General features: G+C 39.7%; 1 protein-coding gene across 1 annotated transcript; it reads left to right on the top strand.

The window, feature by feature from the left end:
- The first annotated feature begins 1,173 nt into the window (after positions 1–1,173).
- Positions 1,174–24,909, top strand: ibtk (inhibitor of Bruton agammaglobulinemia tyrosine kinase). The gene is made up of 29 exons (XM_055013805.1): positions 1,174–1,332; positions 2,012–2,904; positions 3,065–3,161; positions 3,777–3,901; positions 5,311–5,421; positions 6,677–6,847; positions 7,050–7,167; positions 7,964–8,144; positions 9,517–9,640; positions 9,973–10,150; positions 10,469–10,622; positions 11,959–12,343; positions 12,590–12,846; positions 12,932–13,018; positions 13,251–13,333; positions 13,502–13,539; positions 13,651–13,747; positions 13,894–13,995; positions 14,366–14,483; positions 15,155–15,215; positions 15,891–16,018; positions 17,502–17,614; positions 17,823–17,968; positions 18,328–18,446; positions 18,675–18,773; positions 19,014–19,169; positions 19,919–20,119; positions 23,140–23,272; positions 23,712–24,909. Exons 2-29 carry the CDS (start codon positions 2,581–2,583, stop codon positions 23,835–23,837), a joined length of 4,032 nt encoding a protein of 1,343 aa, XP_054869780.1. The 5' UTR covers positions 1,174–1,332; positions 2,012–2,580; the 3' UTR covers positions 23,838–24,909.
- Positions 24,910–26,295: the final 1,386 nt, after the last annotated feature.

Here is a 26,295-nt window from a genome sequence, read left to right as displayed (position 1 = left end):
GCTCATCAATATGTCATATTTGGAAGCCCCCAGTGTGGATCCCAGTGTAACCCTAGCTGTGCCCTCCCTTGACCCTTTCCTATTCTTAGCCTTGGGTCAATGTGACAATCATCTGAGTAATTCCATGAAACCTGGATTGTGACTGAAACCGATACTCCACCTAAAGTCTATGTAGCATGAAACTATTGTAACTGACATGATGTTTCCCTTATGAGTGAATGTTTTCCCCTCATCAGTACCAGAGTCTCTTCTCTGGACTATTTAAAGAACCAATCACCCAAACCGATACTAAATACAATTGTGATTAAAGTTTAAAATGAGTATTTATAACCTATAGGATATACTAATCTCACAGCTGGTAGCTAAAAGTGGTCATCCTGGTGTAGCTCAGTGGTTCTCAATCATTTCTGTCACACAAGGCAACATTTGTGAAAGCAAGTATTTCCAAGCACGCCTTTACACATAATTACAGCTACATAAATCACCATCAATTACACTAATTTCAAGGCTCCAGTCCAGCCTGCTTGCATTCACTGTGATAATAATGAAGAATGTTCGTGAGCATAGACAGACATCAGTCATCCAACTTTGCAGAGCATTTTTGTTTTACTCTGAAATAACTTGAATATGGTGAAAATTATCAGGTTAAAATCAAAAGACTTCAGGCCTGAGCTAAGGATGTTTCAACATCCTAACAGTCTCTGGGCAGAACATCACATTACTTTTATTCTTTTATATAGGACCAAATTATTATTTTGTCTTGTTTGTACTTGTTCAGAAAGGATTTCAACAAACTTTCTTTTCTTGTCTTGCTCATTTTGAAGAGTGAGAAACATTTCACTTTTTCTGTTTTGAAAAATATAACGATTAATTAAATTACTGTAGTGTAGCATAAAACGTTTAAATTGTTCTTAAGGTATTGTGTTATTTTTATTATTTATTATTTAAGTAACGTACAAGACAGCATTTTTACATTATCTCTCGAGTTATTTTATTATTAAATTGTTTCATAAATAGTAATATATGTCTAAAATGTCAAACCTAAAATAAATAAATATTAGAAACATTTCCTATGACATCATACATTCAGCAACAGCGCTCTCTGAACTCGACCAACGTCCCCAAAAATCAACCAATAGGATGAAGGGATGTAAGCGCCCTGACCAATCAGAAGTCTCGACCTTAACGAGGGTTTTTACCTAACTGCAGTGTTTCAGGGGTTCAGTCCATTAAGGAAAGTGTTTGCGTTTCTCTGGTGTAGTAATGACACAGCGGATTTACGTCGTTGATGCTACCTTCTCCATGTCCACTTTTCTCTTTATCTAGCGGAAGGTAAGAGGAGAGTCGACATTAATTCCCTCAGCTCACTAACGTTAGCATTAGCTGATGTGTCAGTTAGCGTTAGCCGCCAAACGTTCAGTAACCACCGGACAAACCGCAGAACCACATTTATTAGTACTTTTATCCACATCACATGTCTAGTTCGCCTCCACAGTTTAGAATACATGGCAAATTATAATGTGGTTTATGTGTAACGTTATATTATCTGGGCAGTTTGAGCTAATACTAGGTGCAGCAGCTAACGTTAACTTGTGCCTGTGTATAGCTTTCTACTGCAGCAAGTTACATAAACAGTAAGGAAAATATGAAAATCGGTTGATCTTCTCCCATGAAAGAGGGTGATTCATATAGCCATGAACATGTAAGCTCTCTGATGAAGTCAATGCGGGACGCAGCCAGCCCGGTTAGCTGTAAGAGGCTATCCGGCTAACTTAGCCTGTTACATAATCCTGATGTGCTGTCATCATTACCTCCCTCATTAATGTCAGGTAGTTCTAAACCTGTCAAAACAGCTGATCTAAGCTAGCCAAGTCTGTAATTAGGCCACACTTGTTCTGACCTTTGCACTGGCAGTTTTGCACCTCATTATCTGCACACAGAGGTTTGCATGCATGTAAATCGTGACTGCAGGCTGTTGGTTATCACTGACCTTTCAAACTTTTATCCACAGGTGCACTCTACAATTATGGAGTTTTGAAAAACGAAGTGAGGATTTTGGGGGGAAAGGGAGCCTTTCCCCTCAAGTTTGATGGTTGGACTGCTAGAAGAGAAGGTCAGAGGGTTGTTGAAATTGTTGCCTTTTGTAAATAATGAAATGAAAAACTATTTTTGCAAACATTGAAATGTACAATTTTGTATAAAGCACGCCAAAAAAAGTGTATTTATTGAGTTTTTGATGCCAGCTTATGCTGCAAGCACCTTAGTTTGTGTTCGATTATTGGTCGAAATGGTGGACTGAACAAGTCACGCAAAGGCTCTGGGGTCGCTAGGGTGCGGTGGAACCTCAACACAAGCACAATTCTAGCGCTCCAAACCATTTCGACCTTTTGTCGATAGTTTTTTTTTTCCTTTCTTTCCTTTGGAGAACATCTCTGTTTTAGTACGCGATTTAAGTGACAGTGTTGCTTGTTTATCATATTGTTTTTGAGTTTGTTTGCAATTGTGGGTGGTGGGCTGTCAGAAGGACTTTGTAATACAAAAGGGAGGAGGGTGCACGGGGAAGATTTGGTGGAAGTCAGGATGAGTCTGGTACCGCTGGACTGCACCCCAAAATGCCGGTCACAGCAGCATGCAGACCAGGTGGTAGCAGCACTAACGGGTGGCTCCGAGGGGCAGCTCCGGGCATTCTTGACTTCACACTGCCACAATGCAGCCACCTTGCGGGATGCCTTTGGTCGCACAGCCCTGCACCTTGCAGCCTCACTGGGAAAGAAAGCCCTGCTCGAATGGTTGCTGGAGAGTAAGAGTGCTGACCTGACGCTGAAGGATAAGGAGTCCGGCTGGACCGCTCTACACCGCAGCGCCTTCTATGGACAGATCCACTGCCTCATATCACTGGTCAGGGTATGTGTTGACGGTGGATCATTAACTAATGTGCTGTTTATTTGTATTATTTGGAACATACAAAATAGTTTTTGATTTGAATGCTGTATTTCAGAAGTGAAGAGAGTGCAGCCTCATTTTTTAAATAATTTGAGCTGTATTTGAATTTGTTTTGTTTCAGCATGGGGCACTTCTGTCTACTCAAGACAAGGAGGGTCTGTCTGTCTTGGACCTGACAATGAAGGACCGACCAGCACATGTTGCTTTCAAAAACACTGGTAAGACAAGCTGACAGCTGGTGGTGCAACTTATAATACTTTAGTTTCCTTTTTGAGATGAGTCACTGGGCTGAGGAGTGTCATCATGACTTCTTCTGTCACAAGTGGGACATATTTCACACTTGTATGAGCACTGGATTTACATGCCCCTGTGATTATATAGTGTGTCTCTCTTGACATTGTGCTTTATGCTTTTACCATTATTCATATACAGATTTTCTGAAAGACTAATAGATTACACATTGTGGATGAATAATATTTCCACCTTTTAATGGCTTTAAAGATTCAAGACCTCTATTTATCACAAACACAATTATACATAGTATAATGCACAATGAAATGCATTGCGCACCTGTTCCAGACCAAAACAATAAGACTAAAGAATAAAAACACATGATAGATAGATAGATAGATAGATAGATAGATAGATAGATAGATAGATAGATAGATAGATAGATAGAAATAAGCAAAAATAGATATAAATAAAAGTGTCAATAGTGCAAAATACCATATCTATATATACAAGGCGAAGTGTAAACTTAACAAATGTAAAGTCAAGGTTTAGGTACAAATGTTGTGACTTTACATAAAACCATGTTTTCTTCTTCACCACAGACCCAACTGAAGTATACACGTGGGGAAACAATACTAATTTCAGTCTCGGTCATGGCAATCAGGAGAGCCGACAGCACCCTGAGCTTGTGGATGTGTTTGCCAGGACTGGAGTTTATATCAAGCAGGTAGGCTAACAACATGCTGTTATTGTGCCCAAGCTCTCAAGGGAAAGGGAAAGTGTTTTCCTACAGCACAGGGATTCCCCACCCTGAAAACCTTACTCACATTTCTCTTACACCATTAGTGGCCTCATATGTCAACATACGTTACATCAAACAAAAAGACATTTTAAAGTCCAAATGTGCATGTGTACTCCAGATACGGCACGTCACTTAGGTATAACCAGCAAAATACTCCTTTCCCCAGAGCCCTGTATTGCACAGTGTTGTCCTCAGGGGACATCAGCATATGTAAAAATGTTTTTCCTGTGTCATTTACTTGAAGTGACTCATACAATAAACCCACAGCCATGGAAATGATAGTAATGTGTGAGAGTACTCATGGCACATTAAATTAATCATGCAGGCATAGCACATGGTATTATTTGGAATGCTGTGGTAAATTATTGCTCCTGAAGACTGTCAGACATGGTATTTGAGTTTAATACAGGGCATTGCTAGTGTGGCAGCGTGGACTGTCTTCATATTAATTTGTGACTTGGTGAAACTGGTCAGCTGCTAGACTCTGCCAGCCGGGCTACAATTTCTTGCAGTTATCATGTGGACGCTCTTAGTGTGATTAATATAGCTCCTGGCACCAGTGCAACTACCCCCAGTGGTGTGTGTACACACCAGGTTCCATTTATAGTGGATTAAGTAATACCGAATGACTGCGTTCAACATGTTGTCATTTTTCTTAGGATTTCACATTGTGTGTGGTTTGTGTATTAATTAACAAATACCATGCTTGGTGTCATTATTGGTGTTTACAGAAGAAACTTTTTGTGTGAGGTGTTTTTTTCATGACCTGCACCTGTACAACTTGTCATGCAGAGTAATTTCATAAAGCTAGCAGAGGACAGGTGGATCTTATTTCATGACCACACAATGACCCAGTGGCACTAAGCATAGTCTTTGTTATCCTAACCCAATCCAGCAGGTGCCAGGGGTTAAATATTAATTCCACAATGACATGTTTTTAATTAAATGAGCTGCACTAGTGTGTATGCATGTGTGTGAATGTCCACATCAATGTGATACTTCAGGAAACATCCCTGCGCTCTATTGAAGGCTTGAGGGGAGCAATGTATTAGTAATGATGTTTGCTTTTCCACTTGTGCCCTGGCCTTTTATTGGCACAGTGTTTTACTATCACTACACGAGGGTTTGGCGGAGGGACATGGAAAGAGATGCATTACAGCCTCTGCTAGGAGGTCAAAATTATAATGACAAGAGCTTTAATCAGCACAACTCAGATCCTCAGTATTTCCTTACAATAGAACATATGGGAGATATAGTATATTAAAAGTCAAAGCAACAGGATAAAGTCACAATTATGTACTATGTTTGTATTTAATATTTTGTTTTCCTTGTAGGTGGTCCTGTGCAAGTTCCACTCAGTGTTCCTGTCTCAGAAAGGCCAAGTGTTTACCTGTGGACATGGACAGGGAGGCAGACTTGGCCATGGAGATGAACAGACTTATATGGTGAGATTTCTTTGGCTGTTGGCATGATTTTGTCAAAATATCCCATATATTTTTTAAATATTGCAGAAGAGTCCCTTCTTCTTTCTTTTTTTATTTATATTTGTGGATGCACATTGTAATGACTTGAACAAAAATATCTGTAGTAACCACACTGAGCGTAACACTGAGCGCTGGTGTTGGACCAGCCACTAGACTGCTCACAAGTTTGCATGATATTTCACTTGAAATGTTAAGTTTAGGCTGTTTGCTTGCATGCTGTGGTTGTAAAGATCCTTTTAGTAATCAGTTTTGGCTAGTCGTGTTGTCTACAACTGATAAAGATTAAGTCTTCTCCCTGACCACAATTACACAAACACAGAATTTATATTTCAATTCACACTTGTCTTTTTTAGTTTTGTGTGGTTAAACTTATGGAGTTGCTGATCCGTTTAGATTGACCTTTTTAGAGCCAGCATCTAAATGCTAAATCTAAAGTGCCTCCTCTCTGACAAAAATGTATTTTTCTTGGGGAAACAATTATTCTTTTGGAATGAAAATGCATGAAATAAGCATTCATTCTTGGAATGCTAAACATAGAAAGTGTTTCTAATAGGGGTTTTTAGGGCGTCACATGGGGGATGACTGGGATACACTGTGTCAAATGAAAAAAAATGTCATCAGTTCTAGTGGGAAGTTGTGGCGTTGCCTCAGTAATTCATGTTTGTTAGAAATTTGTTTAAAAACCAGGATTTGCTGCATGTTTGCTCCCGCTTGGAGACTCAATTTTAATTGAACTCACATTGTAGAAAGATACACAGGTTAAATGTCATCAAGTCTGGTTTGATTAACATGCTACTTGCGTAATGTCTCGCATGCTCTCATGTACAGATACAGACAGTGTTGACGTTATAGAATCCATTTATTTTGGCATATGTGAAGACAGTGCTGAGTTTCTCTACTCAACAGTAGTTTTGCACATTAACCGTAGCTCTCTATTGTACTTGAAGGCTCTTTGACATTGAAATTGTGTCATTTGAGTGACGGAATAACTTCTGGTATAATGTGATAAATAATACGACACTATAAACAAGGAATGGGACACTGTTGGAATTAAATATAGAGAAAGCTCTATGTGTCCTAATGGTTAAACCCAAAGAGATGCTTTGAAATTTTGAGTAATGACCTTGGAAAAGCCCAGTGAAGTCTCCGTATGCTCAGCTTGCTTTTTCAAAATATTTAGTTTACCTTATTTTTTCCTTCTCATTCCTCCTACCAGGTTCCTCGAATGGTGGAGGGTCTGATGTCCCACCACTGCTCCCAGGTGGCAGCGGCTAAGGACCACACCGTGGTGCTGACGGAGGAGGGCTATGTTTATACTTTTGGCCTCAACACCTTCCACCAGCTGGGCCTTGCTCCACCTCCCGCCTCCGCACATGTCCCTAAACAGGTAGGCAGGGGGAGTAGTGGAGAGAGTTTCTCTAACCTGCTGTGTATATAAGAAGCAAGTGTTTGTCCCAAATCAATTTGTCACTGCTGCTGTAGGAAATAACATTATATAAAGGAGTGCTGTAATATAATGTGTTATTCTTTTTGATGGGATTTTTTTTACGCTATACTTTTCTCGTCTCTGTAAAATGCTTTGTATGCAGGTGTTCTCCAAGATGCTGAAAGGAAGGACTGTGATTGGAGTTGCAGCAGGAAGGTTTCACACAGTGCTGTGGACCAGGGAGGCTGTCTATACAATGGGACTCAATGGAGGCCAGCTGGGTAAATCTCAACACTGAAGCCAGCAAGAGGGAAAACTGTATTGCTTCTCACATACATACATCACTGTTCAAAAGTTTGGGGTCACTTAGAAATGCTCTTATTTTTTTGAAAGAAAAGTCTTTAAGCATTAATCATTAAATGAATGATAAATCCAGTGTAGACATTATTAATGTGGTAAATGACTATTCTAGCTGGAAACGGCTGATTTTTAATCAATATAATATCTCCATAGGGGTACAGAGGAACATTTCCAGCAACCATCACTCCTGTGTTCTAATGCTACATTGTGTTAGCTAATGGTGTTGAAAGGCTAATTGATGATTAGAAAACCATTGTGCAGTTATGTTAGTACATGGATAAAAGTGTGAGTTTTCATGGAAAACATGGAATTGTCTGGGTGAACCCAAACTTTTGAACGATAGTGTAGTGTGACTGAGACAGCATGGCACAGTCAGGTTAAAATGAATTCCACATCCAGCATCTGACACATGAAAGTGTACCCATGCCAGAATACAGAGTAAAACATTTTACAGCTATTTATAGCATGCAGCCATGAATAATGATCTTGTTGCAATGGTAGAATGGTACACATTTGAATTTACTTCTGTAGGAGAGATGTTTGGTGAGGAGGGAAGCCCCTCCATCATGTCAGAGGTGGATGACACAAAAGGCTATTATGTGATTATTTTTATTTGTGCTTTTTAAATAAAATGCCAACATAAAACACACAGTAAATGGGCACCCTTAAATGTTAATGAGCGGTATGTTTTGTGCTCCTCTGTGTCTCGATCTTCAGGTTACTTGCTGGATCCTAATGGGGAAAAATGTGTGACAGCTCCTCGGCAGGTGTCAGCCCTGCACCACAAGGATGTTACCATAGCCATGGCAGCAGCTAGTGATGGAGCAACAGTAGTTGTGACTGAGAAGGGGGATGTTTACCTGCTAGCTGACTACCAATGCAAGAAAATGGCTTCAAGGTGAATAAATCATCATGTCAACACATTACTGAACATGCGAAATTAGGGGTTTAATTTCACATACTGCATTGTAGAACTGTAAATATACATGCATTCATGGTAACTGTGACTTGAGCCCCAAACCAACATACACATAAATCATAAATGTTGTATATTGTAATACCACTATTGTTCTGAGCTGGTTGCTGGTTATCTCCAATATGCAGCATTCAGTTGCTGTACACAGGACTGTATGTCTGTATTTGGTGCTGGGGGCAGTAAAAGTGAACAAAACAGTGTTTGTCCCTATAAGAGATCCCTTTGCCACTATGTCATTTATTACATTTTTGTTGTTAAATATTATTTATAGCCATTTTAACTGACAAATTGCATCACAAGCTGTCACACATGGTCCAGGGAGTTGTTTGGTTTGTAAACTCTAAAGAATTCAAGATTGAATTAGGTTTGTCTGAGGGTCAATCAGATATACTGTTGACAATTTAAGAAACATTCACCCGTAGTTTTTTTTTCCTGTTATCCATCTTGTTATTAAGGGACGGTTATAATGATTATTGTTAGTCAGCAAAATTGACTGTCGTCCATAATTTAAAAGCAAGCAGCTGGTGTTTCTCAAGTATGAAAATTGGTTGTGAATACCTTTAACAATGTATTTTATTTCTGAAAACTACACAGCAGAACTATTTTTGTGTGGTTAATTAGAGACACAGAGCAGGATGGAAGGAGGGAGATGGTTTCTGTCATAAACGGTGTTTTAATGCAGTCAAACTAATGATGTAATTGTCATCTGCAAAATCAGCAGATGTTACCAAGCTGTTGTACTGCGGATAAAATTGTTGTTTTATGATCATAGCACAGTTAGACAAAATGACTAAAAATACAGGTTAATGAAGATTGGCTATATTCACATTTAAGTTTCACTGCTGGCTTCCATCCAACCACCATGTAATCGTGTATCACCATCCACTGGTTATGATGATATGGTAATACAGATAGTTACCTACTAGCACATAGTAGGGGTATGTGTTCTGTTTATTCTCTCCATGTTCAGATCTGATTGATTTGTCGTCTCTTCAAGCAACCGTCTGCTCTGCATCACTCGCAGTATTCTAATCAGGCCTCATCTGAATGGCAGCTGATAGTAAATCACCCACTAAACTGAAAAGAGTTTCTCTGATTTCCATAAGTTATTGCTGCTAATGTGTAGGTTAATGGTACTAAGCAAGTGCATGCATGTCTAACAACAACCTTAGATTAACTGAATTCAGATAATCACGAAGCCAGTGGTGATGTTTAAACATACGTTCTCTAGCAACCTATTCTTTTTGTAATTTTCTAATTATTGATCTCTGTCTTGATTATTGACCTCTTTCAGGCAACTTAACATTAAGAAGGTCCTGGTCAGTGGTGGCAGTCTGGACCACCGAGTAGATCCACAGATCTTAAACGATGGAGGAGGGGAGAAGGTCGTCATTTTGGCGTTGGATGAAGCTGGGAGGGTAAGTGCATCGTTAAAAAGTCTTTCAGCACTTGGTGTGGAAAAAATGACCATAATAGTTTAATTTAAATCAGTCACAGAACAGTAAAGGTGGAGTTCACTTCTGTCTCGGTTTCTAAATGCTGCCACATGGACGGATGGATCCTATTGTTATTTTTACCATCACTTTACTTTTTCTATTGTTATCTAACCTATGCTCCTCACTAGACAGTTATACAATCCAAATCAGTCTTGCCTATATGGTATACTATAGATAAAAATGGTGACTAAGACTTGCCTGTGTAACTTTCCCTAAATGTTCCCTTCCTCCCTCCATTTCTCTGTCTCTCTCAGGTGTTTTGCTGGCGGTCCTCTGGCAGCTCAGTGAGACAGTGCCGGTGGGCGTACGCACGTCAGGTTTTCATGTCGGACATCGCTCTCAGCAAGAACAGCATGATGTTTGTGACTCAGGACGGGGAGGGCTTCAGTGGCATGTGGGCTGGAGAATATAAGAAGTACGGGGAGAAGAAAGGTAAAGTGTTTAGGAACTTGGTGTGTTGAATCACTAACATGGAAAATGTTTTGAACTATATTGTGGTTTAATATGGACTAATAATGAAGTAAACTTTGTATAGCATCTTTTAAAATGGAAGTTTTCAAAAGACGCTTTATTAAATAGAGTGAAATCATCACAGCAGCACAAGTCCAAGGATAGAGGAATAGTGAGGTACACAACACATAATGGAATCATTAAAGCAAATTTGTAAATGAAAAAAAAAGGTTTGAAGAATTGAAAGAAATGACTACATTATTGCTTACTTTATCCGACATTCTTCTTCTAATCTTCCAGAGGTTAGTGTGGAAGTTTGTGGCCATTCAGATGCAGGCTCACTGTACGAACGAATCCGCCTGGAGAAACTCCCCTACGTCCACAGAGCCGTCAGCATCACCATGGACTCCAAAGGACGAAACTTTGGTGTGCTTCAGGCCGATCCCAAGACTAGGTAGGAGATCACCCCTGAAACATAAACGTGACAGGTGTACAATCTGGCATGTACACATAGTTACCAGTTTAATAAATAAACTGAGCTACAACAAAATGCAGTCAGGTAGAACAATTCGGCCTTCGTGAAGGTCATAAATGGTTTTAAAGGTGTGCTAAATAATCTGTGTGGTCTTTGTAGGAAATTGTGAGGGTGTTTCTATTATTTTGTTCACACTTCTGTCTGAAGAAGACAATGCGCCACAAACATCCTCCATGATCATGAAATTGACTTGACACCTCTAAAACAACTGAAAAGAACATTAGAACCATCATAAAATGTAGAATTTATTGCAAAACTATGTATTCAAATGGACTAGTTTGAAGAAGTTTGTAGGACTGAAGCCTAAAAAGACACTTTTGGACCAGTTAATCATGTGAAGTGCAAGCTGTTTTGCAGCCTGTGCTGAAGTCTGGATTGAAATTTAAGCGTCTGTCCCGTCGGGCTTACATGAGACAGATGACTGTAATACTTCCTAGGAGAGCAGGGTGTTAGAACTAAAAAGACTGAGTATTGAAGAGACCGAAGGAAATAAATCTACAAACTCAAGGCTATTTTTTGAGGAAGATGTGGAAAGTGTGAAATCCACACTTCACCCCTGATATTAACCAACCAGTTGACAGAAAGGGACTAAAAATCTTATATAGAGGGTGATGTTTATATCATTATTAATCACAACTGCGGTCATCGCTTTGAATTTATTGCAGCTTTGTTCTATGCAGTGTCCACCATAAATGCCATAAAAACAGGTTTTTTATTACACAGTAAAGTAAGAAACTTAACTGTCAACGTTGCCACCTAGAGGTGGAGAGCTCATTTTTGCTCTCAAGGGAGAGGAAGAAAAAAAGCTCCACTTTAAAAGCATTAGCTCCCCTCAGACCTAATGAGGATTTATGGGTCTTTTATGTTTCAGATTGTAGCTGTGTGGGCATAATGCAAAATAGTGGACTATTTATCTCAGCTGGTTGCATTTATTTTTAGATCTCCTCCCTGTTGATAATATTTACTGCTTTTTTGTGAGTCAGCTGGGAAGCTTCTTGCTTCTTTTTGTACTATGTTACTGTTGTCAGCATTAATGTAATTGCTATCATTGTTCTGTTATTGAAAAGCTCTGTGGTCCATTTGCATTTATCTTTTCTACTTTAAATAGGCACCTTTTAAAGATTCATTGCCTCCAATCCAGTTGCTCGTTTTGAGTTTTATTTTGTCATTTTCGATCATTTGAATCAAAGTTTTACATAGATTTTCTTTGTTTTGTTTTTAATGTTTTCTCTCTGTGTATATACTTGCACTCCAGCTTGTATGAGGTTCCCAGCATTTCTCCATCCTCCTTCTCCCAACACTTCCGGAGCCTTCTGGATGAGGCGGACGAAACAGACAGCATCCACGATGTGACGCTTCAGGCTGGGGATCGCACCTTCCCGGCTCACAAGTACATTCTGTCCATGAGATCCGAGTTCTTCCGGAAGCAGTTCATGTCCGAGCATTGCGGGCTTGATGATGAGCTTGACAAGGAAGTGAGGAAGAGCGAAGATGCTGTGGGCTGTGATTTACTCATTTTGGAAAAAATCCCACCAGACATGCTGGAATACGTGCTCCACTTCATCTACACAGACTCCTGCGAGCTGCTGGTGCATGGGGCCCGGCCAAGAGTCTCAGGGGTCGTGGTAGGACAAAACCAGGTGAGAAAAAAAAAAGTTAGGGATTATTTACTCTATTTATTCATTTTTTAAACCTTCCCTTTCCAAACTTTGATTTAAATTAAGGCTGCATCATTTTTATTGGCTACAAAAACCTGCAAATGTACTCACAGCAACCAAAGTATGAAACATAGGTCTTCACTGACCCTGAAGAACTCTTGTGTGCTCTGACTCACCTGTGGTTATTTCATGAAGACTGTGTTCTTCTGTCTCCATTTACTTGGCCAGGATTCAGAGCAGGAGAGGCTTATCAGCAGCCTGCAGGACTTGGATCTGAGAGGTCGCTCAGCCCTCGAGGTGTACCGTTCCCTTCCCAATGCAACCAAAGGTGAGAGCGACAAAGCCAAGAGCAAGACCTCCAAGCCTGGCAAGAAGGGTAAAGGAGGCAAAAGTGACAAGGCCGGAGCCAACGAAGGAGGGGCCAACCCTGTGAAAACCTTACAGGGTGTCGCAAAGAAGCTTGGCCTGAGCAGCCTGTCAGCACGGTGAGAGGTTTAGTGTGCTCTGATGTAAAGGCAACACAGCTTTAGTGTCATTCCTTTTAATGGTGTTTCCTTTATTCCTGTACAGGCTGGATGGTGTCAAATATGAAAATGGAAAAATCAATGTTATACTCAAGAAAACTGGAAACAAACCCAAATTCTACCGGAAAAAATGGTATGTATATGGGTGTACATCAACAGTTGCAGCAATAAATCTTCTTTTCCTTTCAGCTTCTCCCTTCAGGGGTCGCCACAGCAAATCATCTGCTTCCATCTAACCCTATCCGCATTCTATTCTTTCACACCAACTAACTTCATGAGTTGCAGCAATAAATAAGAGTTAATTAAAATTATTAACTTAATACCAACATTATAATGTTTTTTTGTGTGTGTGTGTGTATGTGCAGCTCATATCTTTGCGATGTTACTTTGAAATCTGAAGATGGGAAAGAGTTTCCTTGTCACAAAAGTGTTCTCTGTGCAAGACTAGGTAAGACAGCACATCATCATAAAAGAATCACATGGTATACACATGTTTGTTATCATTCATATCATTAAAAACTGTAACTTCATTGTTCTGTCAAAAGTGGTTGGATGTATTCAAAGTAAAAGAAAATTAGCAGCAGTGTGTTTACCATCATATCCGTCTTATGTGCAGAATACTTCAACAGTATGCTGGGAAACCCTTGGATTGAGGTATGCCAAGCTTTAACTTTATGCTGCTACATTCTTTAAACATTCCCTGGTGTAAATTTGCACAATTTGAGACCCATACTCGGGATAATTTTGTTGACCGACACCCTTCAGGCCACATCCTGTTCTGCACTTGAGATGCCGACCAGCTCAGAGATTCTGCACGTCATTCTGGAATATATTTACACAGATGAGTCTCCCACCATCAAAGGTAATTTTGCAAGTTTTGTGTTGACAAAAAACACATTTTTACCTAATATTTTTAATGATTATTAGCTGGTTATAAACACCAATTTTCAATTCACAACCAAAGGGAAACATTACCAATACTTTAGACTCTGTTCTTTGCCCCGACAGAGTCTCTGAATGTGGAGTTTGTCTGCAACGTGCTGGTTGTGGCTGATCAGCTCCTCATCACACGACTGAAGGAGATGTGTGAGGTCGTCATCACAGAGAACTGTATGTTCTGTTTATCTTATTTCTACCCAACTTCTTCGGGTTGCCCTTTTACTAGCCCCTGTCATTTGGGCATAATGTTGTGTTCTTGTTGTATTAAAATAATGAAGTTGATTGATTTGGAGGTTTAAAGCAGCAGACTGAATATGTTAATGTACATAGGAACTGTGCAGATACTGATGGGGGTCCACCAAACTTCTGTTACTCCTTGTCTTCTGTTGGGCTATCATGTTCCCTTAAGAATTCTAAATTCATCTTAATATGGGGTAAATTAATGTTTAAATAATGTTTTTCTGTTTGGTGTGTTTAATGACCTGTAAAGATTCATAATTTGTTAATGTTTGTTCATAAACTGCTTGCCTTTTATTCTCAGTGACACTGAAGAATGCTGCAGAGCTGCTGGAATTTGCCACCATGTACAACGCAGAGCAACTTAAACTCTCTTGCCTCCAGTTCATCGTGCTCAACATGGCTGCCCTGCTGGAGTCAAAGTGAGAAACAGAATTATTAACCCAGTTTGGATCACAGCTGTTTCATAGCATTTCAGAATTTTCTGTAATTCACAGTAACATACACTACTGTTCAAAAGTTTGGGGTCACTTAGAAACATCCTTATTTTTGAAAGACACACAATTTTTTTCAATGAAGATAACATTAAATGAATAATCAATCCAGTGTAGACATTGTTAATGTGGTAAATGACTATTGTAGCTGGAAACAGCTGATTTTTAATGGAATATCTCCATAGGGGTACAGAGGAACATTTCCAGCAACCATCACTCCTGTGTTCTAATGCTACATTGTGTTAGCTAATGGTGTTGAAAGGCTAACTGATGATTAGAAAACCCTTGTGCAGTTATGTTAGTACATGGATAAAAGTGTGAGTTTTCATGGAAAACATGGAATTGTCTGGGTGACCCCAAACTTTTGAACGATAGTGTGTGTCCAGTATAGAACTATTTGAATACATTGCTATAATGGCTTTAATGCTGTAAATAACACCTTAAAACCCTACACTGCTCTGTACATGGTGTGTGTTCAATAAATATGTCCATGGTACTTCAGATCTGTAACAGCAGGACAAACAGGAGAAGTAAAAATATGCTTTCTCATCAATACGTGTTTGTTTGTCTGCTCCTGTGTTTTACTGTCCTGCTCTCAGAGCTCTGGATATTCTTAGTGATGATGTGCTCTTGGAGCTTTCTGCAGCCTACAGGAGGATGGTGAGTCACCTCCCATCCATAGAAACATCCTAGTGTGCATCAGCTTTTCCGTGATTTCACTGTTTGCTCACTGTTTTTTTTTTTTCAACAAAATGGCATGCAAATGAAACAGCTTCTTTAGTGTTCAAGATCCTAATGTACCTAACACATTAGTCATAACAGAGAGGGTTTGTTAAGGGCTCTTGAGACTCATCATTTTGCTCTGACTTTCAACAATTTCACAGTGAGAAATCATCCTGTAAGAGGAAAAGAAATCAGTTCCTCTATCAGTGGTCAGCGAAATGTGACTCCTTTGGAGTTGAAACAGTGACTCTTGTTGAAAACTTGTACTTTTTTGTTCTTTTGTTAACTCAGACGAATGTTGTGTATTTCTGACATAACTGGGGGTTCTAGGAAATTTTATGCACTGGGTTGATAGAAAGACACTGTTTTAGAAATGAAGCCAAATGTAATATGGCAGCAAGTGTTCACGGTTTAAATATTTCATTATTTAAATTTCAATCGTGAAAATCTTCTGGAACTAATTGAACCGACAGTTTTCTTCAGTCTTCGTTCTCATATTTTATTGTTAATTTGTACTGAGTTAGATTCCTGATGGGATGTCTTGTGGTGCATCACTGTGTTCGCAATAGGGGGGACGTGGATTGTCATTAAGTGTTTTTATTTTGATTTCAGATCCCAGCAATGCAAAAGCGTGTTATCACTCCGTACCCTGATGCACCTGACCTCAGTATGTATGTGGATGAAGATTTGGACTCGGCATTCAGCCCCAAACCAGAGGCAGAACTGGATCACTCTTGCAGGTACACAAGCATGAATTTTGAAATCAGTTGGTGCACTGATTTTTCCACGATGCCAAAATCAGGATGGTGACTGCTTAAATGTACAGATACTGTAGTCCTGCATAGGCAGCCTATTCTTTAAAACATAATTGTCTGAATGTGCTTCATTGTTATTCGTCTATAGCTAAAATGCTTTGATTTGTTTGTATTTGCTTAAACCAATTACAATCACATTTGGAAGAGCTAAGTGAGAGATGCAGCCTCAGTGTTCCCTTAAGATGATGACAGGAGAGTGTGTTCTGGTGGAACACCTGCTGCTTGCTGGGGGGGAGAACTATAATTTCAACGGCTATTTCACCACAAAATATACTAGCAGCGCTGCCTTACTGTCCGATCCAAATCCTCTACAGAACTTGAAACTTTCAGTGTACAAGCTTGCTAGCCCAGAGGTTGTTGGAACTAAATGAGTTTGTTTTTCAAAGTTAGAAACTGAAAATATTTTCACCGTGTAAATGCAAGGCAGTGGAGGATGTGAAAAGAAGTAATTAAACAAGAGGATTATACAACACTGTTTCCTATCACACTGCAGGTTTTAAAAGGTTTCACCCAATATTATTCTGTGTAGAAATTGAGCTGATCATTTCTAACTGCTGTTGCGGATCTACATACTCATGAGTGCCTGATTTTTAGAAGCTTGGAAGTTATGGTAAAGCTAGCAGTATTAATGCTAGGTTTGCTTCACTGGCAAGTTAGCTTAAAATTGAAGCCAAAATACACAGTTCACTGCCCTTTACTGTCTTGTCAAACTCTGGTGATGAAAAAAGTTTGCTTGTGACAGAATAAATCATAGTCATCTGACTTATATTTGAGGATATGATGATGTCATAATGTTTTGTGTCACATTGTACAACCTGTCGCTCCTTCCATCCTTTGAACAAGTCGGCATGTCTGTAGGTGAAATGCTTCGCTGAGTTCGATGTGTGTACTCCCTTGGTCTGTGTAGATAAAGCATATTTACAGATGGGCTTTGTTTGTCTTGACTGTCGGCTCTGTAAGCAAAATAATGCCTTTTTATGTTGTCTTTGTGGACATTTGGCAGGAGGACTTCAGTATGCAGTTATGCCTGTTGTTTTGTCATTGTGTGCTTATGAGAGGGAAATGAATGGCTGGCATGCAGCCAAAGCAGCACACACACACTTTGCTGCTGTCACACATCTTCTTGCTCAGATTTTAGTGAAACGTCACCATTCTTCAGTATTGGTGCTGATAAAACAGGGAATAGTAAAGTTTTTCATTATATGCTACAACAATAACTTTCTCATGTTGAGATACAGTGATTTATTATAATGTACAGCATCTTATTCAGCATTCAGTGTTCTTCTGACGTAGTGTTGTGACTACTAAAGGTTTATAGTTAAAAAGCAGAAGGCAACCTGCGAGTCCTAGCAGACAACTTCAAACAACTCACCCAAATAATAAGCTGCTAATAATTGTCTGTCCTCAGAGAAATCCTGTTAAAGAAGGCCAAGATGAAGGCTAAGAAGAAACCAAGGAGACGCTCAGACAGCTCAGGAGGCTACACTCTCTCTGAAGTCATTCAAAGCCCTCCTGCTGCAGGTAAACTTTCACTCACACTCACAGAGGACACACTGTTTTGAAAGATGTTTTCCACTAAATACCATCATTACATGTTACACTCAGCACACAGCCACATCCTGACGAGTGATAAAGTTTTCTGTCGCAGCCATCAGTTTCTTTTTCAAAGCATCAGGATGTTGTTGGGTAACTTGTCATAATTTTATTAACACATGCTCTTTCTGCTCAGTGGTGTCTCTGAACCTGGTGAAGTCCAACAAAGCTAATTCAACGGAGTCACTGCAGGAGCTTCTCACGTCGGACTCAGAAGGCAGCTACATGGGGGTGGGCAGTCCTAGAGACATGCAGTCACCCGTCTTCCATGACAGAGCTGAGGTTTGTTCTTCATCTTTAGTTTACAGCATTTGTTATAGTTAGAGGTGTGAAATAATATAGCTCCAGTCCACATACAACTCATTGAATTACTTAAAGATGCATGCTAATAGTTACCCATAAAACCATCACATAAACTAATGTATGCTTAAACTTTAGAGGGAGTTACCCATTGATAACGTTGATAATGCCAGAGAATATTTAAATAGGAAGTCAACTAAATAATGAATAGGGTAAAGGATTTTTGTAGTCAAATTTAATGCAGCTCAGCATTATTAACATCTGCAAAGGTGGACAATAGATTACTGAAGGTATAGTTGGTGCTGACAGGGAATACAAGAATATTTTTTTTAAATCTCCAGGATGAGAAGGCTCTCAGTCCGAGGCTAAAGACCCCACCCAGCACCCCAACTTCCCTGAAGAACGGCCTCCCAACTCCCCCTAACTCTGCTCCACAAACCATCCCCAAGGTCCTTCCCTGGTAAGGTGGACTTCTGAAGTTTCTTCTCCCTTGGCAAAAAACACAGCTTTGAAATTTGGTTTAAGGCACCTCATCTTCAACATTTTAACCTTATATCCTCCCACTTCATTTTGAGGAGGTGGTTCAAAGAGAAGAGGAAATATTTTCATCCCTAGTTAATAAATAACAATCGATCATTGAGCTGTATAGCCTACGCAGTAAGTGTGAGTGTGTTTTTACAATCTGCAGTCCGGCTCGTGCACCTCCAGTTTTGGACCTGAGAACCATCATGGACATGGAAGCCAACTCTCTACAGACTCTTGGAGCAACTCCTAAAAGCCCTGGAAGGTTAGGGGGGTCTGCTGTATTTATTTAACTGGAGAAACAGGATTTATAGTGACCACCTAGTCTCATCAATAGGGGGTAGTGATGGTGTTAAACCAATGATTGACTGATGTACATAACAAGTCTACACTTGATTTTTTTTTTAATAGATGTTGAATGTGTTTTGTTTTACTCAGACAGTGCATATAAATAAGGATTACTGTTGTTTACTTCAGCTGTACATATCTTCCTGCTTGCCCTCAGTGTCAGCACCAGCATCAAGCACTCCCCTGTTTCCACCAAACTGTCCCAGAAGCAGAGGAAGATGTTGGCCATGGCCAGCAAGGAGACCATTGTGGATTCCACAGCATCCAAACCAACCCCCACAATCACTCTATCCAAAAGCAGTGGGAAGGCCTGGTGAGTGAATCCAGATATGAAAACCACAACTGCCCACTACTCACGAATGTCATGAAATATCTTCTTCTTTTAATGGGCTTTGAACCTCTAACTCTGACAAGTAAGGCCTTCTGTGCCAGGAAATATAAAACTGACAGGCATTAGAAACTTTTGTGTTTTTGTGCAGTCTGCCATGCATGAATTGTCACGTAGCTCAGATAAGACCATTTGAAGTAATGGACAGAGGTGCAGAAACTGAGGAAAGTCATAGATCATAGATTTTACGAGTTAGCACCAGGAAGATTTCATACTCTGAAAATGTCTGCTTTTTTTCTTGACTTGTATTTTAAAAAGTAATTTCACTAGTATCTGGAATGTCAACAATGTTGTTTTGGGGCATTTTTCCATAGTTTTTTTCAGATATATGCATACACACAGACTCTCTTTCTCCACCCTCTGTGTTTGATATTGTTTGAAAAAACAAACAAAAAACGTTATCATGATCCCTTCTACAGAAAATGGAATTTAAGTTCTGGCAACAAAATATGCAGTGGTTGTTTTTGTTGATAGTAAATCCACTGCACCTACTCACCTACTTTAACTGTAGATTCATAAGTGAGTCTGGAGAACTTATCTAGGGAAAGACACTTTTTTTCATATTTAAACATCACAGATCACTAGATCTGCTTTGGAGCAGTAGTAAGAGAAGGGCAACCATCCCACACTTATATTGTGAATTCATGCATTCTGTCATTCCTTTGCTTCTGCAGGGCAACGGCCGTCCAGTCTCCACCCTCATCGTGTTCTTTTCGGGCTCTGCTGGAGGAGGAGGAGAATCGTTTAATCAGAGTGGGTCAAGCAGGAAGTCAGAGGGGTCAAGGTGCCCTCGGTTCACCTGTCACTGTTACACCTGCTGCCAGGAGGGTCACGTTCAAATGTGCTGAAAGCAGCGAGACGGAGAGACCCACTGGGTGAGTACAGTACTTAAATATAATAGGGGAAGGTGAGAAGAGCTGGATGACAGAGCTGTGATTCTTATCCTCCTGTATTGAGTCACAAAAGGCAGAAATCATTTTTCAAGTTTTTTTTTTGCCTTTATTATATATAGTACAGTGGAGACAGGGACAGGAAATGTGGATAGAAGAGTAGGCGAATGACATGCAGTAAAAAGCTTTAGGCTGGATTCAAACCCATGACCGCTGCGTTGGGGACTATAGCCCGTTTACTGGTCGCCCGCTCAGTCAGCTGAGCTATCTGGGCGCCCAGACATCAAGTTTTATAATGTATTTGGCTAAAACCAAAGCCTGAAGCTCAGCTTCAGTGGCACAGTGAAACACTCTAGTATGTCCTCTCGTGCACACAGACAGGTAACTTGCATAGCTGGTTATCACTGAAGCTCATTGAGTACATTAGTACATTAGGTGTCAATGGTTTGGTACAAAGTGATCTGGACTAAGAACCAAAGTATAGTGCTCCTATTTATTTTTATTCAGTCAAGAATTGTATTGAATTGAGAACTGATTCTGAATTGAATCATTGAATTGCCAGGGATCCTCACCTCCTGGTATGTAATACACACTGAAGCAGAAACACACCTGACAGAGGTTGCTGCTACAGCCACTAGGTGGACTGCTTGTGTTGTCTACTGCTGATAACCACTTGGAGGCACTGTTGAGGTGTCATCATTAAAATGGTATTAGGTTTCTAAGCATCTTCAGCAACATAGGTTTCTCCATGATATTCCATTGTCTTTAGAATAGTTTCCCAGTAATTCACCTGTGATTAATGTTATACGATAGCCTGAATAATATTAAATGAGTGATGTTATGCCACAGAAAACCTGGATTGTTGTGTAAACTTTACAAAGGTTTTTAGATTAAGAAATAAAAGAGGAAGTTTATCTCGATTGGCTGTTTGTTGCGAGAAGGCAGAAATTATGTTTAAAAAATGAGTTGTGAGTCAGACTGGAGAACTTGATGATTTAAGTGCTGGAGAACTGACAGGATCTCCTTTAGTTGGACAGATTGAGAGACACGTTGCTCTGGTCTGAGTGAGGTGAACAGCTCTGAATGACCCAATACAACTGGGTTGACCTGCCCTCGGACACTGAGTCACCCTGACCTTTACAACATCCCCTAACAGCTGGATAAACACAACGTACACACACAGTATTCCCAACTCTTCTAAAAGTGGTCTTTTCTGTTTATATGATGCCTGATGTCGCCCTGTGTGTGTGAGATACCAAAAAAAATAATGACCATCTGCAGTTCTTCAGTCATTTCAGGTCTTGAAAGGGAAGTTGAGCTTTCTAGGAAGTGCATCTCTTGTATCTGATTATCACACGTCCTTCGCTATATGCTGGCCCACGCTTAATGCTGCAATGTCAAGAGCAGACTTCTAGATATTTAACAGCTGCATGAGTCACTCTTGTGAAGCCAGTGATGTTAATCAGATTTGATAAGGGCAGCACTCATGTCACAACGGATCACACAGAACAGGGAGCAGGTTTCAGGTTCTCCTTGGTATTTGGATGAGCAGAGATGGATGAGTTCAAAGCTCAGGAAGTAGCTAAAGCAGCCTTGTACATTCTCATGCTTGCCTTCTGAGACTACATTACCATAATCATCAGTCACATTTAATAGAGATGCCTTTATGACCTTTGCACTTTGTCTGAATGTCATGCATGTTTTCACCGGTTATGTTTCTGACACATATTTCCAAAAATACTTGTTGGCCTGATAAACACACATAAACACAGGTTTCACTTCCTGTATGATTTTAACATGCGTCATAATGAGTGATTAGGAATGTTTTTGGCCACATTTACAAAAAAAAAAAAATATGATGAAAATGAATGGTGAACTAAGAAATTGCTTAAAGCGCACATTAATCAGCCTGCTCATGTCATCTGTAAGACATGTCATATTTTACATGTCATGCAGATAGATGTCTGGGATAGTCATGGAATAGGAACAAGCAGCACAAGCCCAAGCAACATGTGCCTTTAGAGTTAAAGAATATAAATATTCAGAGAGGAACTAGTGTGTTTCACAGTCTGGTTTTTGAGAGAAACATATTTTCAGTTTGTGTATAGGCAAACTTATTTATACAGCAAACTACAACACAGAATGGTCCTTTCCATGCATTTTAAAAACAATTTGCATTTATATAAGTGTTTACATGTAGATACATTTAGAGGCAAACCCAATATGAAAAGAAATAAACACAACAGGAGAAGGCAGCAGAAAATAATTTTATTTCTACTTTTAAACACTGTGAAAGTTGGGGCAAACTTTAGATCATTTCACTGTTTGTGGTTTCTGCATCGCAAAGTAACTGTGATAATAATTACGATTTGGCACTACATAAATAAAGCTGCATTGAGCTCAAGTGTTTACACAAGATATGTGACCCACTGTGCTGCATCCCTCTGTCAATCACTGAACAGAAGAGATGCAGAAGCAGTTTTTTCCTGGAAGCTCAGCTGCATTTAAAGCTATAGACACTGAAACAGCTTGTTTAGAGTAGGGCTAAAACCAGGATTATAATTATTATGAGAAGAACCGTCTTTGTGGTAATTTGAGCTAAAAATTGAAAGACACGTATGAGACTTTAATTAATTTGTTAAAAAAAAAAAAAAAAAAGGAAGCCAATATGAGACCTTAAACCAGTTCAGTCCTACATAGTTATTTTGCAATACTTTGTGATCCACTGTAGTGAATTCAAAAAAAGAATTGTAGTGTTGCCTCTGTCTAAGCTCATGTAACAATCGTTTAATTTGGTCTAGTAGATCCTGCATAGTAGGGATGTATTTTAACTGCAGTCCAGTTATGCAATCATGCAGGAGGTTTGTTAAAGCCAGGTGGACAGGTGGCCATTCACACACAGCAACTTGTCAGTAGTGGTTGACTCAACCTTTGTCCACCCAGCTATCACAGCATGGTCACCAATACCCATCCTCTGTGTCTGTGTCACCCGACTCTCCCCTCAGGCCCTGGGTGCTGGGTGCAGTGGGCAGCCCTCCACTCCCCTCCCTGGTGACCTTTGCTTCCATCGTGGAGGAGGAGAAGCAGCAGGAAGCCGCTCTGATCCGCAGCCGAGAGAAGCCGCTGGCGCTCATCCAGGTAAACTTGTCTGTGTGTGTTAGCGTTCTCCTTCACACACTCCTGTCATGACTGCATGTATAGCTCCTACATGCAGCATCCAACCAGAAAACAGAAGAGATGGCCCTTCAGGGCAGCACATCTGCTGCTTCTGTCTTTTCCTTTTGGACCAGTGTTTCATCTAATGAGCATCACATTCGGTACGGTGCTGGTTAGAAATGAGGTGCCTTCAGTTCTGCCTTGTCACATCCCACTCTGCTCCTCTCCAGCTGATGCCAGACTTCTGTCAATGCCTTCACAAAACACTATTTCCCACTGTGGCTTTCTGGTTGCCATTATGTAAAACACTCTTATTACCATTAAGCTTTCAGTGTCAGCATTTTCTTTTACCCTCAAATGAAATGTGGTTTTGTTGGCCACAATATCCCCTGATCTGACTCCTTTTCTTGTGTCTTTATAGATTGAAGAGAGGGCAATCCAGGACCTTCTCCTACATTATAAAGCGCGTGACAACCCAGATGAGCTAATAGTGGTGGAGAGGTCTTCCAGAGGTCCTATGGCAGCCCCAACCTGGAACAAACACTGATGTTTAACAGCACATACCATCAAAGTGAGAACATCGCGTCCAGTTGTCACTCTGTATTTTTGTCAGCGTCTCAGCTGCAGCTTCCGCCAGAACCCCATCACATCCATCAGTCCGTGTTGAGATGTTCCTCAGACTCAACCAGCCCAGCTGAGCCTGAAGCAAAACTATGCTTCCTTCTGCAGTGTTACTTTCTTTTATTGCTGCTCAGCATTTTGTTTGTGTGTGAGAGAGAATGAGTGTTTTCCATAATTGAATGTGGTCTTGAAGAGAAGTTTTGGGCCTGGGATTACTTGTGCATGTTTCATTTTTCTTTCTTTTTTTTTTTTTGGTGGAATTATATCATTACTCAGCAAAACAATAACATGAAAAGTAAACAACTTTCATAAGTAAATATTGTAAGTGATGTGAAGTTGAAGTTGCCAAAGAAATGAAAATATACTGAGATCTTCAAGCCACAAAATGGGTCCAAACTATGGGTGTGTGGAAGCTCTTGGTGTGAGTAAGAAATTCAGTGCCAATTATCAACTGTGGCAGAGCATCAACTGCACTTAATAAGTAAAGTAAGCTGTTTACCAAGGCAGTACAGATAGTTTCTTTCTATGTTCCATTTTATCTTCTACAATATCTAATGTTTTCGTGGTTGCATCAGCTGATTTGCAGTGATATGCTAATATTGCTGGAATTTGTGAATATGCATTTTAAACATGAATATAGTTCACATTTGGCAGTTGAAATACATTAATTGATGCAGTTGCAGTGACTTGTGAAGTCAGACTACACTTAATAGGATAGATTGTGTGAAACTGGTTAAAAATGGTGGTGTGCCTTTATTAATGAATGACACATAGATACAGCAGCTAAAAATCTTATTTTTCTCTGTATTTTTTTCTTTCTCCCTTGTTTTACTCTCCAGTTCTTTTCCTAGAGCCAGTGTAAGCTTGACAGGTACCTCAGATCTGGACCATGCATTGTCATCTTCAGATGCCATTTTTCCATACGTGCGTGTGAATAAGACTTAAGGATGTGAAGAGAAAATGGCATGCAATAATAAAAGAACTCACCTGTGCAATGAGCCTGTCTCCCCGTCTGTATTTCAGATTAGATTTGAGTGGATAGAATTAAAGAAGAGACAGGCTTAATTCTCCCAATAATTAGCTGCTTAATTTTCTGTCTTTTTATTATAAAAACTTAAGTCATTTACTAAGTAATGTGCATTTAATAAGAGTAACATTTAATCCTCCTCTGTCCTGACACGTCATCTGCCCTGCATGAGAAAAAGATCATTAACGAGTCTCAACCTGTGATTAACTGTGATAACCCTGATGTGAACGAAGAGTGTGGCGATGGAGGGATTTTATTGGCTTTAATTACAGGTAGAGCATCACATCGGAAGTCAGGGAGAGACAGCATGTGGAGAAAATGATAATTACAGATTAGGATCTATTAGACAGTGCAGCGACGACACATAAATCAAAGCCTTGGAGAAAAAGTCCTCCTTTTGACATCACACCAGTGCCACCTGGAAACCAATGAAGAATTTTTCAAAGGGACTGCTCACCCCGTCTGTCTGTGCACTGAATACAAATGCAGCGGTTTAGCATGTAGTGTACCGCAACATGGCATGTTTTATAATTAGACTGTCAAGCACAATAATGCAGGCTGCAGAATGTACTGGAGAATATGCACTCAACGTGTTGATACTCATTCATCTCAGAACTTGTGGAGCACTGGTTCCCACCACCTGTCATGTTCCAAACAAATTCAGTTGAGCTGATTTTAATTTTTATTATATCTTTTCAGTATTAATGATATAAAAAGGAATGTAGTAGATTTTTGTACTGAACTGTAGTGTTAGGGTCACTTTGGTTAAGTGTGTGTTACATATTAAGCAGCCAACTTTTTCTTTAGTAACTATTGCAGTGATTAATCCATTTTAGCTATATACTTTTCACTATTCATCCACTGACTTGTTCCATAGTAACTTTTAGCTTCCCAATTTAAAGATTTATCATTTTAAATATAACCATTTAACCTTTACTTTTAGCTAGACTTGGCTTCTTTTAGCTATCTATTATGCAGTGCTCTATTTGTTTTAGCTATAACCAATTAACCTTTATTTATGACCATTTAAATTTACTTTTAGCTATAATATTACAGTTAGCCGGTCAGCCTTACTTTTAGCTACAACAATTAACATTTACTTTGAGCTACACATTTAGCTATTAGCTTCGATTAGCTACCAGTTAGTTTTAGCTATAATCAATTAACCTTTACTTATGACCATTTAAATTTAGCGTTGGCTGCATTTTTACAGTTAGCCATTTAGCCTTTATCAACTACACAACTAAGCCTATCAACTTACCACTTTGCTTTTAATTAAGGCCATTCGCTGCTTCTGGCTATCTGTTCAACCATTTGGACATGTAGGCTACAGCATGACACACCTACAGCACAACAC

The sequence above is a fragment of the Amphiprion ocellaris genome, chromosome 9 (assembly GCF_022539595.1).
Source record: "Amphiprion ocellaris isolate individual 3 ecotype Okinawa chromosome 9, ASM2253959v1, whole genome shotgun sequence".
Classification (NCBI taxonomy): domain Eukaryota; kingdom Metazoa; phylum Chordata; class Actinopteri; family Pomacentridae; genus Amphiprion; species Amphiprion ocellaris.
The sequence above is the reverse complement of the archived record's forward strand: the minus strand, read 5'-3'. Positions and strand labels throughout refer to the sequence as shown.

What these genes read in the sequence shown, in the direction of transcription:
- ibtk (XM_055013805.1), top strand. Translation starts at nt 2,581, where the DNA reads ATGAGTCTGGTACCGCTGGACTGCACCCCAAAATGCCGGTCACAGCAG. An exon ending in TCAAAGCCCTCCTGCTGCAG is followed by an intron (nt 17,615 to 17,822) that starts GTAAACTTTCAC and finishes CTTTCTGCTCAG; the next exon opens with TGGTGTCTCTGAACCTGGTG. An exon ending in ATCCCCAAGGTCCTTCCCTG is followed by an intron (nt 18,447 to 18,674) that starts GTAAGGTGGACT and finishes TACAATCTGCAG; the next exon opens with TCCGGCTCGTGCACCTCCAG.